This window comes from Sciurus carolinensis, chromosome 12, assembly GCF_902686445.1.
Source record: "Sciurus carolinensis chromosome 12, mSciCar1.2, whole genome shotgun sequence".
NCBI lineage: Eukaryota > Metazoa > Chordata > Mammalia > Rodentia > Sciuridae > Sciurus > Sciurus carolinensis.
The window spans coordinates 57,682,406-57,697,357 of record NC_062224.1 but is presented as its reverse complement, the minus strand read 5'-3'; the positions used below and the strand labels follow the sequence as shown (position 1 = coordinate 57,697,357).

Sequence of the window (14,952 nt, the reverse complement as noted above, 5' to 3'; positions counted from 1 at the left end):
ACCAATGATTTGAACCCAGAATTTAGGGAGTGTAGTTCATCAGTAATGTCTTCCTGATAATGTACTGCTCTACATACTACTTTCTTAAGAGTGTGATTTTAATACTTCATGGCAATTAATGAACTTGGACATGGTCATATTTGGGTAGGAGGGCTGGACTACAATCTGATTTACGTTGAATCATTTCGGATGGGGCCTTTTTCTGATTTTACCTCATAAAGCTACTATTGTAGAACTTGGCTTTGCTCCTGTGACTCAGCCAGAGAGAGGAAAAGCTTAGGGACCAGAGTCAGGCATGTATGTATGTCACACAGCCAAATTTGGGGACATTCTTACATGTGCTCTTCTCTCAGAATCACTGAAGTTGATGGATCCAGGAGGCTGAAATAAAGTGACCTCTAACATTCTTTAAAGGTGCTATTTTTAGAATATTGTATAATTTATTCATGGTATACCTAAAACAGAATCAAGGACAGTTAAAATATCTTGTGACAGCCTTTATGTCTAGCACATTCGATGGAATCAAACACTTCTGACTCTGAATAGAAGTACTGCTGTTTCAGGCTTCAGCCTTTGACATGCTCCAGAGGCTAGAGCGGTCTCTGTAGATCATGCCACCACCTCCAAAGTCTAATCCATGAAATTCTGAGTGGCAAGGCTGAGCATCTAGTGCCATCAGATCTGTGATAATGCTGATGACGGGTTGCTGGCCAGGGAGAACAGCGTAAGGTCAGGGGCTCGTCCCAACTGAAGCCTCAGTGTCCACTTTTATTCCTTTCAAACATTTGAGGGCTTGACTGTGTATAGTAGAAATACTATTTTAGGCCAAAAATAATAATCTGTGTACAGATATTTGATATACTCTAAGAAATTTTCTAATAGGCTCAAGTACTGCTGTTGAAGAATAAAATCTGACACCACCGAGCCAAAGATGCTTTTCTTTTTGTCAGTTTTTGTTGTTTACAGAATGGAAAGAGTAATACACAGTGCTTCCTGGTGTCTCCTGAATGTGCACATATTAATAGGATGACAAATAATGGATGTTGATTAAAAGCAAAGAAAGACAAAGGACGATACAGATCAGGAAAAGGGAAAGAATAATGGCAGCAAAAGTCTGGTCCTTTAATACATCTGGCCTAGTTAAAATATGTGCCTTTTTGGTGTGTTGTGTTCATTACTGCAAGATAAAAAGGAAACGTTACAATTTAAGTCTTTAAAAAAGGTCATTTATTGAAATTCCTATGTATAACCTAGCATATTTAAAATGAGCATATTTAAAAACAGTAACTTCAAGCCATTTCTGAGAACTCACGCCGGGAGTCTCCTCATCCAGGTTCAGACTTCAATTCTAGCCGGTTCCTAGCGCAGGGACAAAGTACTTGGCATGAGGACCAGCCCCATAGCAGTCCAAGGTGGTGTTACCCTGGGAAGGTGCGGTGTGTTGTGGCATATTAAGTACAAATCAGATGAATGTAAATATCTCTTTGTAAACCATTTATTTCACTCTGTTTCATCCAGGTCAGCAATCAGATTGTGGCATGCTGGGTAACTGGAAAAAATGATAATAAAAAGTAAGTTTAAATAGATCATGTTCCTCAATGTGATTTGTCTTCTCATTTGCTGGTTTAGTCACCCTTTATTACTAAATTTCTAGAGACAAAAAATTCTCTTGGTAAAAATGAGAAAATTATATATAACCAGTTGATGAAACCTTTGCGTCTCATACTGACCACAGATCAAATCCCTTGTTGCATGTAAATGTAAGCTTAACAATTTCATTTTAATGCTTTCAATCCGAAGGCCACCTTTACTACAGAACATTGTTCCTCCAAATACGGATATCTGATGTTAGGACATGTCCAGAAAGCCATCTCTCCCCATCTCCAGGGAAAGAGACACTAATATGTGCTAAAATTGATCTGACATTACAGTGGGTAAAGAAGGATGAAAAACATGGTGTGAGCCAAAAGCCCCTAAAAAATTCCTGGTGAAACAATACAAACTGAACCCTCCCATTTTTAGCTGCAGAGTTTATTGCAATGTACAGAGGCACTTTTGCATGGAAACCTCCCACGTGCTAGGAGAGGGAATCTGGGGTGTTGGGGTCTCCTGGTTTTAAACAAAAGCAGTAAACATTTTGAAACCACTTCATGTAAATTGGGTTGAAGGGAGAACCACATAGTGCTGAGTACTGTTATCTGCCTCTACTGATACGGCTGTTCACATTAGTTTAAAATGTACCAGGAAATAGCATCAGAAAGCACTAGAGTGGTAACCTTTCACAAAACAATCTTTGAGTCCCAACTGTGCCCTAAGGGGTATAGGATGAGTAACAACACAGTCCTGCCTCCAGGAGTGTGAAGTCCAGGTGTTTTCCAAATTCCAGTTTACACTTGAAAAGGTGCCTGGTAATGGTACTGCAGGACCAGGGGCCCAGCCTGGTCTGTGTAACTGTGAACATCAAGCAACAGTGGTGGACCAGCATTGCTAGAATTCCAGGAACAGCTATGTCAACCCAGTGTAAACCATAATTAAGTGTTGGGGATCTCCAAGTTGGCACAGTGAAATCAAAATCAGAATTTACCCAAGGGAAATATAGGAAACTCGTGTCTTGCCTTTTTTCAAAAGCAAGAAAAGATTGTGTTTACATTTCACATAGGTTTTGCAATGTATGAGAGACGCCGATGATGACTTACAATGGGTAAGTCTGAGTAGAAGGGTCTCTACACAGGGCCGAGGCCCATGTGCAGTCAGGCTGCAAAGGACATGCAGGTGTTGCACATCAGGACTCCCTCTGTCCACCAGAGTGAGCTGACATCATGACACACTTCAAGTTAGGGAGATGGATGGTGGGTGGGCCCTCTTAGGCTTCCTGGGCCCTTCCTGAGGGGGCCACCAGGAGTCTACCATGCCCCAGAACCCTGCCAATTGCAGAGGGGCTCCCTTCTCTCCTGGGCAGCACAGAGCCTGCCATGGACTCCAGCTGACCACAGCCAGTGTCTTCACCTAGAGCTGATTAGTGGGGTCTGAACATCCCTGCTTTGTGGGTTGGCCAAGGAAGGCAGTGCCTGGTGGCCTGGATACCTCCACACAGTGGCTCATTTCCTGACCTTACAAATTCTAGAATGACTTTGTAACTAGGATAAGCATAACCCACTGGTATATTTCAAAAAGAAAAATGTGAATTCGCTGGGTAGAAAGCACACTTCACCCCATACACACAATACAGAACATGGTAAAGACCTGAAGTAGAAGTAAAATGTGTTGTAGAATTGTTTTTTCAACTAAGCCCCAGGAAACTGGCATCACGTCTCATAACAAGCCTTTGTAATGCCCATGGGCTCCGGGGCCACCTAGTAATTCATCATCGGCTGATCTGTCCCCTGCTGCCACTCAGACTGCTCTGCTGAAACTGGTGGCTGCCTGCTGCCATGGCTGCAAAAGGCGACAGATGTGAGGTCCTCAACAGGAGCACGTGGACATCGACCCGAATTCTCCCCCTGGAGCAAACCGGCTGTCCCTGTCATTGTGTTTTACATTGCATCTGGTTTTGGTGGGAAGCCCCATATGCAGCCTCACTTTCACATCATAGCACTTCCGGTTCACAGAAGTGCCTACAGCAGGCTGGACCCCTAAGAAGCCTCCAGTTTGCATTTACCTGAGTGAATAATTTTTGTCACCTCACTGTTTTATCTGCTGAAGGCACTCTGTATCACTCCGCTGAATCCTTAGTGACGCTTCTCAGTGTTCCCCTCACCCTGCACTTGTCTGGAGCCACTAAGACAGGAGTCCCTAACAGAACCAGCTTCCCCACCACCCCTTCTGAGGGCGCCAGTAATATGTGTTCCCAAAGCTGGTTCCTCTGTCCACACCCTGTGAACACGGTCTCATGGCCCTGGAGGAAAGTGTGTGTGCCTGTAGGGAGTGAGCCAGTCGGAACTGTGGCTCAAGCCACCCAACCACCATCTTCCGGTCCTCCTGCCTTTCAGCTTGTCATCAAGGCTCCTGCTATGCCCCTCCAGGGTGTGAGGTCACATCTGCAGGGGGTCTGTGGCTGCCTCTGGATCAGAGGAGAGCACCAGGGCCTTGGCAGCTGCTCTCTGAAGTACTGCCTTCAGGCAACAGAAATGCCCCATCTGCTAGCCCGCCATTGCTAGCCCATTCACTTCTCTTCTCACTTTGAATCCTCAGAGCTTTCTCTCCACACAACACCCTGACTTTCTATTTCTTAAGTTTGACTTTAGAGTTCAAGAAATGGGCTACTCTGGGTGATCTGAATTGTTCCTCAGGCAACCATGCTGTGGGCCGAACCCCCACACCCCAGCCTTTTCTGCTGCTTTATTTCCAAGCTGGCCTGAAAGGGCAGTGGTGGCAGCCTGGGGAGGTGCTTAAGGAAGCTGTTCCACACTGCAGCCTCAGCCTCCCCTGCTGCCTTGGTCTCTTGTCTGGGCTTCTCTGCCCAGCCTTTTAGCAGCCCTTCCAAAGGCAAATTCCCTGCAGGCCACATCTTGCTCTCTACTCTGCACTCTATTGTTCGTACATTCTGTATGTGGCCAGGTCAAAATATGGGTCTGTTCCCTACGCCTCTGGAAATTAGGCATCTGTTGTTTTTTTTTTTTAATTTTGGTTGTAGATGGACACAATACCTTTATTTATTTTATGTGGTGCTGAGGATTGAATCTAGTGCCTCACATGTGCTAGGCAAGCGCTCTACCACAGAGCTACAACTCCAGCCCCTAGGGGTCTATTTTTACTAGAGAGGGCAGACCCTCACCTCCTTCTGGGCATTTCTAAGCTGGCCCTGAGTTGACAGCCCCCGGGCAGTCCCAGGTCCTGCCTCTGTGTGGCCAAGGGCTGGATCCTGGTGCTGCTCTGGGTTCTAGCCCTCCCCTGCTTACCCATCAGGATACCCAACTCCTGCCATTCATTCTGTGGCCCAGGTCACTGGAGAAGTTCAGAAGTTCCTTTCCTTATCCTTTTATTTCCCAGTCCCATTCACCCCATCTCTGTGGGCTTTATTCTTCGATCTATACAAAAAGGATCTTAAAATGATTTGTCTCAAAAGGCCCCTTCAAGCATACTAACCTGTTGATGTCATGGTCATCTTTTCTAAGCTCTGGGTAACATGCAAATCTGCAAATCTCCCTCTAAAAGGGAAGCTGGGTTTTTCGGGTTTTTTTTGTTTGTTTGTTTTTTGTTTTTTTTTGCCAGAAATCAAGCTAAACAGTTTGTTTTCCTGAAGGGGTGCAGCGCTAAGCTTTGGACCCAGAAGTGTGCCCTCCAAGTCCAGACTCTACTGCTGGACTCTCCCACCTGCCCCTGCAGATTAGTGCAGGGACACCAGAACAACCACCCTGCTGTTAGTGGAATTAAGAAGGGCCAACGTGGAGGGCCACGTGGAATCAACCAGCCACGTGAGCATTTGGTGCCATCCATCTGTTGGAAGGAAAAGTGTCCTCACCCGCGCTCTGTAGAACGTAGTGGAAGTGTGGCTTTAGAGCAGGATGGTTCACCTGTTTGAAGGTGGCGCTGCTCCACCAAGTCAGTGGCACTGGGCTTCCAGGTCCCCGCAGTCCAGCTTCCCTAGCACAAGTAACCAGAGCTCCTGCAGAGAGGGCTCATCCCCACCAGCTGGGCTCTGCAGAGCCTTTCTGGGAATCCAGCTGTTGCCAGCTGCAAAGCAGGGCAGCGGTTCACAGCAAGGTCAGCACAGGCCAGCATCCACCCTTCCTTTACAGCAGTGTGGCAGCAGTCAGAGCTCAGGGCCCGTTTCCCCTTGATAGTAGGTCTCCAAGAAAGGCACAGAACTGTAGGTGCCACAGCAAGGAAAAAGCAGACGCAGGAAAGATTGTCTTGCAGACAGATGACACTTCCTGTAAAACAGTGTCTGGGCTGGACTTGGGACTTGTGTCACGGTGGGGAGGCAGCCCCCACACAGGCCAGGGATGCCTGTGCACACACAGAAGGGGTCAGTGTCAGGGCCCAGCGTCCACTGTGTCACCCCCTCCCAGAGCACACTTCCACAGCGTGTGGGGTCTGAGTTTGTCATCTTCTGGCTCTTGAGTCCTTTAAGTCAGGAGCACTTTCTGTGAGCACAGGCAGGTGTTTGTGTTTTATGTGAACCATGTTTCCATGGTGAATAGATTTTAAGAATTTCCAAAGGACAGACAGTGTCACCAACAGCAGAGAGTAGAGCCTCTGGCTGCCTCATGTTTGAAAGCGTTAAAAATGAAGACAACATTGACATTTGGGGTTGTAATGTGACGGAATTACAGTCTTTTAAAGGCAAGAACCACTTATCTACACTACATGTAATATTCAGTGTTTTGTTCACTTGTCTAATTGGATTAAAATATTTAGCTCCCTTTAAAATCTTGATTGTGAATTTATATTGCAAAATGTAATGTCTGACTCAGGAAGCAATAAGTGGAGCAAATGCATCTGAAGCAACATAAAATTTAACTTATTTTTCTTCCATGATTCTTATTCTGAAAGTATTCACTCTTGGACAAAGTGAACTGTTAACAGAAGAGCAAGCCTGGCTTAAATGAAACCCTGTGCGCTTTTCAGTGTTATGCCCAGGGTACTCAGTGGAAAAGACAAAGTCACTCTTTGAATCGCTTGAGGAAGTTTCTCTGAGGGTCACAAAGACCCTCATGTTAGAAACACAGCACCCAGGGTCTTATGTCACTCTTTAAAAACACTCAGGCAGCAGGGAGTTAATGACATTTTAGCTGCATATGTTCAAGTTTATTTAAAAAAATATGCAAGTCACTTTGGTTGACAGTGTCTTGTACACAGTTTTGAAAGAATCAGGGCAAACTTTAACAGAGTCAGTTTTTATTTGAAAAATATTTTCTGGGAATGTATCAGTGTTTATTTTTGAGACTGACAATTCGGGTGAAAATCAGGATAAAAACAAAAAAACAATTTGGTTGAAATCAAATTGTTTGTTTTCATCTATTTAGAATTCTTTCCAAAAAAATCTTGGTTCAGGAGAAGGCTTTGTAATTTATTTTATTCAGTGTATTTGCTGTTTTATTCAAGCACCATCTGTCCGGCAGGTAGCTAACTATGTGGGAGCCTTAAGTCAGCTGGGCAAAGCCCTTGGACTCCAGGAAGGACCAGACTAGGTGGCCACTTCCAGGTCCCACTTGGGACACACACACTGCCCAGCTCTTGCATGTGTCCTTCCTCAGCCAGACCCAAACCTTGCTCACCCTCACCCAGGCTGCCCCATCTCCAAAGTTCTTCCTCCCCTTGCTTCTGGTCACAAATAGGCCTCTCCTCCCTCCTCAAGTCTGTGTCTGCTTCTCCTGCTTGTGTTCCAGCTCTACCCTGTGAGTCCTTTGGTGCAATGAGAGGATGTCGATGATCTTGGATATAATCACATATGGCTGCTGGATCCATGCACAAGTTTAAATCAAATTAGAAAGTAAATTCACTGCCAAGAATGCTTAAAAGTCATAGGGCCAACTGATTAACCACTGACAAGTCAGTTTCCTACTCTGTTTTCTAAACTGTAAGTGATTCATACCAAGGGACTGAAAGGGAATCCCCTCCCCAGACTGAACACTGAGGACCAAACCAAACAGCCTGTCCAGGGCAACAGCTACTGAACACACCAGGCAGCTGAAAGAGACGTTACCAAATAAATACATAAACACATAAACTCATCTCCATGTTTAAGATAATCCTCTCAGTGGACAGATAATTTGTTCTTCGACGTTCTTCCCTAAACAGACTATGTCCTCACCAGCTGGCTTCACCCTTCCTGGACAGATGTTAAAACGCCCAGGCTCTGGGCTGCAGACCCCTGACCCAGCTCCAAGCTGTCGGGCCTTGCCCAGCACCCCTGGGACCCACGTCCCTCAACCCAGATGCCATCCCCATGCCACCACTACAGAGGTTTCAGGCTCCCCCAGCCAGGACCTGCCTCCCAAGACGAGAAGTGCTCCTGCCCAGCCTGGCCCTCAATCAAAGGGCAGTCAGGGTATCTGCCCAGAGACTCGAGGCTCTGCTGTGACCAAGTAAAAGGGGAATCACAGTTGGGTGACGTTAGGTTAGTGCTTTGATGTCTTTTTCTCCATGAATAAAGCCATTTCATGGTTTGTTTTTGGTTTTGTGCTTTTGGTGCTGGGGATTGAACCCAGGGGTGCTCTGCCACTGAGTTACATCCTTAAGCCTTTTTATTTTTCATTTTGAGACAGGGTCTCACTAAGTTGCCCAGGCTGGCCCTGAACTTTCAATCCTCCTGCCTCTCAGCCTCTCAAATTTCTGAGATTACAGGTGCGTGCCACCTCGCCTGGCCATTTCATGATCTTTTAAAAGCCGTTTTATGAAAGTTCTTTCCCTCATTGTGAAGCAGAAGATTAATAAAGCCATTGGTTTTAGTCAGTCCTGAACTAAGAACATAAAGCCATAAAATGGGCCTCAGGCTTAGTCTGAGCCCTGAGCTCTCTACAGTGTACACTGCACCAAGGAAAGCTGGGGCCCAAAGTGTCACTGTGACACAGTTACCACCAGGGCTAGCTCCCTCTGCCAGACATGTGGTTTTACATGTTTCAGAATTTAAGCAGAAGCCATTTAGAATAATCAAGTCTTCTAAACAAGCTAGACATTTCCTGTCGGAGGCCACAGGCCAAGCCTGAGTCCCACCAATGGTCTCTGCTCAGGGCAGCAGGCTCAGGACGCGGGAGCTAATGGGGGGACATGACTCAGCTTCAGAGCAGCTGCCCAGGCCAGAAAATATCCATTCTCTTTTGGGTATTGACTGAACAGAGATTTTTAGAGTTTGACATGCAAAATTAAGCTATTATGCTTAATTCATGCAGTGTGAGAAAATGGAAGCCTTTAGCTAAACTATCCCCAAACCGGAGATGAAGGCAGCTGTGGACATCAGATGCCCAAGCACTGTGCCCAGAGGACTCTCTCCAGGAAAACTGTGCTGATTGCTCCAGACCCAAGAAGGCAGCTTCCTCTGAATACCTGGACAGAGTCAAAGAGCAGCCCTATCTTCTCAAAGGGCTCATTTGGACTTAACTCACAATTCATGTTTTTTCTATGGAAAAAACAAAACACAGTGGTAAGGGCCACTGACAGCCACTGTTTAGAGGCCACTCCAACACCTGGATGTAAAGAGCAGGTTCCAGTTTAGAAACTCAGCAGAGAGCTTGCAAAACTAGACCTCACCCTCCTCTTTGACCACTACTAGGTATTTGCTACTGAAAATCAAAATTTCCACTATCAAGACTCTTTTGTCACATTCATCTTAAAATAACTCCAAGTGGATTCTTGCACCTGAAAGGCCCTTTTGGAGATGAGCCAAATGGGCCAGCATTAGGCAGACTGCACAGGCAAATCATGCTACTGCTTTAAGCACGGGAAGAAAGACCTGCTAATTTTTCTGTTTTTTTTTTTTTTTTTTTTCAGTTTTGGCTTTGTGTTTTTTTAAAGCATTTTGTGCAAATTTTGCAATTTATTTACTATTTACCAGTTTTTAAAAGCCCTGGAAGAGTCTTCTAAACATTGATGGTCCACACTAAGACCTAAGTGTGTTATAAATCAGGCAAAGGGGAGTAAAAAGGTGAAGCCCACATTGTAATGATGAGCTGAATCCAGAGGAAAGTACTGGTACTCTGAGTTTCCTTAAAGCCTCCCCACGATCTGAGTTCTGAAATAGTTCTTGCCTCTTAGAGGTCAAAAGACTCACTCATGGGCTGGGGATATAGCTCAGTTGGCAGAGTGCTTGCCTCACAAGCACAAGGCCCTGGGTTCAGTCCCCAGCACAGCAAAAAAAAAAAAAAAAAGACACTCATGCCATGAGTCATGGTCCCTCCATCATGGATGACAGGAACCTAGAAATCCAGCAGCTCCAGTGTCCTTGATTGCCAGGCCCAAAGCTGGCATTGCCAGGGACTCCATCAAGACCTGTCCAGTGAGTTGGGTTTTGACTTGATGAAGGATGAGGGACTTGGCACTGAGCACACATGAGAAATAGGGCAGAGAAGAGGACATTGGTCCTGTTGCTGCTGGCTCCACAGGGTTTCTGCCTTCCCTGTGCTTCTGTCTCCTCGGTCATCTCCCGGGACCTTCTCAAGATGCAGGGAAATAAGAGAAAAACCCTACTGGGTTGGGTAGTGCATATCTGTAAACTCAGCTACTAGGGAGGCTGAGGCAGGAGGCTGGCAAGTTTGAGGCCAGCTTGGGCAACTTAGTGAGACCCCATCTCAAAGAAAAAAGAAAGAAAAGCCCTGACATTTCTCCAGCCTACTAAGTACCTAAGGTCCCCTTGAGCACCCTGCAGTGACACTCGCTTAATACTCCAGTATCTTTTTTTCCAGTTCCCACAGTACAGATGGGGAAACTGAGGTTCATGAGACAATGGATTTGGCAAAGTCCTTACAAAAGTGACACAGACTGGAATCATCCTGTCTGTTCTGGCTCCAAACATTGTGGAGATTTTCAGACTTTAGTGACCCTCAGAATCACCCCAACAGCTTATCAAAATGCAGGTTCCTGGGTCCCACTCCAAGACATGCTGCCCAGGTGTGTCACTGCAGCCCTGGAGTGAATATGTTTCTTTTATTTTTTGCACACATCCCAAACAACTGTGGTGGTGTAGCATGTGGCTCAGACTCCGTGCAGCTTCTTCTTCCCTGTGAGTGACCTCAGCATCCTGGAGGACAGTGGAGGTGAGTTGCTACCTGCAGCCTTGGCTTGGTGACTGGCTTTGTGGGAGATCTGGTGGGTTAAGTGGGAAATCTGTCTTTACGGTTTCCTTATAACCCTTCAGCACATGGGCATTTTGAAAGGGGAATGAGAAACAATTCCTCATCATTTATCATTTCCAGATGCTTTTTTCCCATTAATCATTCTAAGCACTTGCTTCACGAAGTCCCCCGGGCATTCACGGAGCACCTGGGTGCAGTCTAATTAAAGGCAGAGGCCACTGCCAGCCCACAGACCAACTCCTTATACTAACAAACCACTTGATAGGGCAAAAAGCAGAGGCTTTCTGACAGGAAAAGCTATTTAGAAGGAAAGAGATCTCATTCCATACTCCAAACTCACCTGGACTCTCTTACCTCCATTACCTAACCTGAAGGGCAAAGCCTGGGTGTGAAGTCAGGCTGAGGTTCCATTTGCCGTATCCCTACTTGCTAGCTGTATACACTTGTTTCAGCCTCAGTTTCCATATCTACAAAATGGAGGCTAATAATGTCAATCTTCCTGGCTTGTTCAAGGGTAAAGAGAGAGAGTGCATGTTCAGTGTGTAAGACTCCCAGGTGCTCTTTAGCACTCAAGATCCTAGCCCCAATTATCCTCTGCTAATTTAGGACTAGATACCTTCTGCATATGCTCATGAGACTTCCTAATTGGGAACACGTCTTTCCTCAACCAGTTCAAGCCGTTCAGTCCTTCAGGGGCAGACCAAGGCCACCCTTGTCCAAGATGCCTGCTCTACCAGTGCAGCCTCCCTCTCTCCCTCCCCTTACACCCTGGCAGTGCTGCCTGCTTGGTGGGACTCAGCACTCTGTTGCTGGGGGAATCCATGGACCTGGGTCTGCTTAAGGACAGGCCTCAGCTCCACTCCTCTGTGCCCCGCTATGCCTGGCACAGTCTTCAGGATCTCCCTCCCAGCTTATGAGCTGACCAAGGAGACCAGTGGGAATTTGGGCCTATGAAGGTGAAGCCCTGTAAAAAGAAACAAGAGACCCAGGTGCACGTTCTCCCTATCACACCCCTGTATGTTCTGTGGTGGGTGGGCTGCCCCAGGGCTCCCACCCTGTGCTGGGGTCTGCCCAGTACCTGGGATCTCAACCGGTCCACCTCTTCTGACAGGCTCTGTCTCTCTAGGAGAAGCTGGTTCTGCTTGTTGAGCAGCTGCACCAGCTGCCGGGCTGTGGCCTGACTGTGCTTATCCAGCTGCCCGAGCCTGGAAAAGAAGCCACCACAGAATTAGAGATGGGTTCGGAGAAGAGGCACTTGGGAGATCAGAAGGGACAATGGTACACACTTCAGGGTTCCCTTACTCTGTGTTTTAGTCAGCTTTCTGTTGCTGTGACAAAATACCTGAAATAATCAACTTATAAGGAGGAAATGATTTAATTCTGCTCACTTTCAGAATTTTTAGTTGATGGTTGCAGCACAATATGGTGGAAGTGTGTAGCGGAAGGAGCCCTCGCTTCATGGAGGCCAGAAGGTGAGAGAAGAGAAGCTAGGGTCCCAGTATTCCCTTTATGGGCACACCCCCCATGTCCTAACTTATTCCAACTACACCCCACTTCCTAAGAGAGCTATGTGCTAGGGACCAAGCCTTCAACACTCGAGGCTCTGGAGGACATCCAAGATCTGAGGGACGCTCCTGATAGTGAACTAGGAACTGGAAGTCAAGGGCGACCCTGAGGTTGAGGCTCTGGCCAGCAGCAGGCCCTTGGTGAGCATTTGTTGAATGGTGTGGCAGCAAATGTGCAAGGGAACTTGTCAGTATGATGTCAGTTAGAATCACAGAGATAAGATGGGTAAGTAGAAGAAAAAACAAAAGTCAAATTCACAAGCAGAGGTCAAAGGTGAGGAACCCAAATGCTCCACTGTTCAGCTGGAACCCTCTCTGGCAAGCTAAGCAGACTGCTGGCCCTCACTGGGGAAGAGGGTGAGGGACGATGGAAACACTGAACTAAGGGTTTTCCATTATTAATCATTCAGTCAATCACAAGTTCCAGCATTGCTGACCAGATGTCTTTAAAGATCCTAAATTTGTCATTCTGCTGATGGGCTCTCCTCTCCCAACTTGCTAATTCACTCAAACCATTATCCTCATCTGTCCACAGACAGCTTCCTACAGCCGAGGGTACACTCACCCATGACAATGTAGGCTTTGGATTAAATTTAGAGCTGAACCATTACCCAGAACTGTTCTGGAAAGTAGTGTGCTGTTCCTCGGCTCTCACTAATCAAAAGCTCCCACAGAGCAATTAAATTGTATTTTCACAAGCAAAGGATAGCTCCTGGTACATTTCAAACTCCAGGTTACCAAGTCAAAGACCTGCTCGACAGAGACTGGCCTGGGGCAGTCCTCAGCTCAAGATCTCCTGGGTCAGTGTTTCTGGTAGGCTCTGAGCACAACTAAACATTTACAAAGCCAGAGATTTGGGCCTTAGGATTGGGGTAAGTTCACATCTACCAATGACGGGTAAAATGCATTCTGGCAAAGGTGGCACAGGTCTAGCACTTTACTCACCCTCTCCCCGGACTCTTCTGCACAGCACAATACAACCCTCTCCAGGTCCCCTGCCGACTCCCGCTATTCTCAGCCTCAAATGGACTTGGCAAGTCTTTGCGCAACGGGCCGCCTTGCCCCCACTCCCCCACCCGCGAATACTCGGTGGGCTCCTCGTTCCCAATCACACCACCTCTGGAAGCTGCTCACGAGGGGTGACGGATGGGGCGGTGGGTCAGAGACCACACTGCGCATGCTCGCAGGTCCGCATGGCGGCATGGGGACAGGAGGCCCAGGAGTTGCCGGGGCTCCTGAGCTTCCTGAGTCTGGAGGAGGCGGACTCGGCTTAGCTCTTCGTTCCAGGTGCTCTGTCAGCCCTGGGCAAAGACCTTCTGTCCAAGACGAGAGTCTGCCTGCAACTGCGCCCTATCCTTCCTCTGATCTTGGAGAAGAAAACCTAAGTTTCCCTCTGGTGAAGCCAGGGCATCTCTGCTTGGGGAAGCTCATCCGACCCCACCCCATCATGCAGTTAGGGGGGTGGGGGCAGATCATCCTGAGAGATGGTCTCAAAGCCACCCCACGGGGGGCAGACCAGACAGCAGCTTTCCTGCACTGCCTGGGGTCCTGGCAGGGAGCAGCAGCGAGGACCTGCACAGGCCACCTTTTACTAGAGCCCCTGCTTGCTGTGGAGTCCTGGCTCCGGTTGCAGTTGCAGAGAGGCTAACTGCCATTGTACTTAAGGAGCAGAAAATGTACTACTTTCACATTAAAATCAGGCGAAAAACATCTTTAACAATTGAGCTCCCTAACCCCTAATGTGGCTTTTCCCCTCCAAGTATGTTCTGGGTGTGGAGAGAGCCGCAGGCTAGAGCTACTGAGGTAGTAGCCCTTTGGCTTCCTGCTTGCTCCAAAAGGAATGGAACAGAAGCTTGTGATAAACAAATGGCACCATTATGGTTCAACTGCAGGAAAGCGCCAGGAGTGGCCATTCTCCATGTGGTCCCTTGCCCTGTGCTTGGATCCAATGGGAAAATGGTCCTGTGGACTGATGGGTTCAGTATGTAGTTTTGGGCTCCTGAAAAGGGATGGCTGCCCCATCCAGTGCTATAGGCAGAGCCAAAGCCTGTTCTCCCAGCACAAAAAAGCTGGCCATGGGCAAGCTGCCACGGAAGAGGGGCCAGGTCTGGCCTAGACCTTTCTCCTGTGCAGCCTTCAGAACTTAGACAAGGCTCAGATGGGGAGTATTTTGCGAACTGTGGCCTGGGACAGCCTAGCAGTTACAGGGTCGGGGTGTGGGGAACCCGGCCCAGACCAGATGAATCACATGGTTGGGTATGAGCTGCAGCAGCGCAGAAAACCGGCTGCTGAGATTTCCTACCAGGCAGGGCTGCATGAGGGGTCAGATTCTGAGAAACCACCCCTCCTCCAGGAGGTACACCCTCACTAAAGCCCAAGAGCTAAGGGCAGAAACAAACTGGGTTTTTGTTGTTGTTTCTTTATGGACATGGTGTTTCATTATGTTGGCTTGGAACTCCCGGACTGGAGGAATCCTCCTGCCTCAGTCTCCAGGGTAGCTGAGACTGCAGGCCCATGCCCACCACCCAGCTTGACTTATTTTTAAAACCAACTTGAACAACTCCAGTTCACCTCAGGAGTACCCCGCACCCTGTCTCGCTCTTTATTCTGTGCCTTCCCTTTGGGGGCAGCCTCTATTCCCTCATTCCACATAC

General features: G+C 47.6%; 1 protein-coding gene across 1 annotated transcript in view; it reads right to left on the bottom strand.

Annotated features, from left to right (window-relative positions):
* Nucleotides 1–1,145: 1,145 nt before the first annotated feature.
* Nucleotides 1,146–14,952, bottom strand: part of Sdccag8 (SHH signaling and ciliogenesis regulator SDCCAG8) — a 241,548-nt gene continuing 227,741 nt past the window's right edge. The window contains 2 exon segments of the mRNA XM_047521464.1: nt 1,146–1,549; nt 11,812–11,938. Coding sequence (XP_047377420.1) covers nt 1,520–1,549; nt 11,812–11,938 — 157 coding nt within the window. The 3' untranslated portion in view covers nt 1,146–1,519.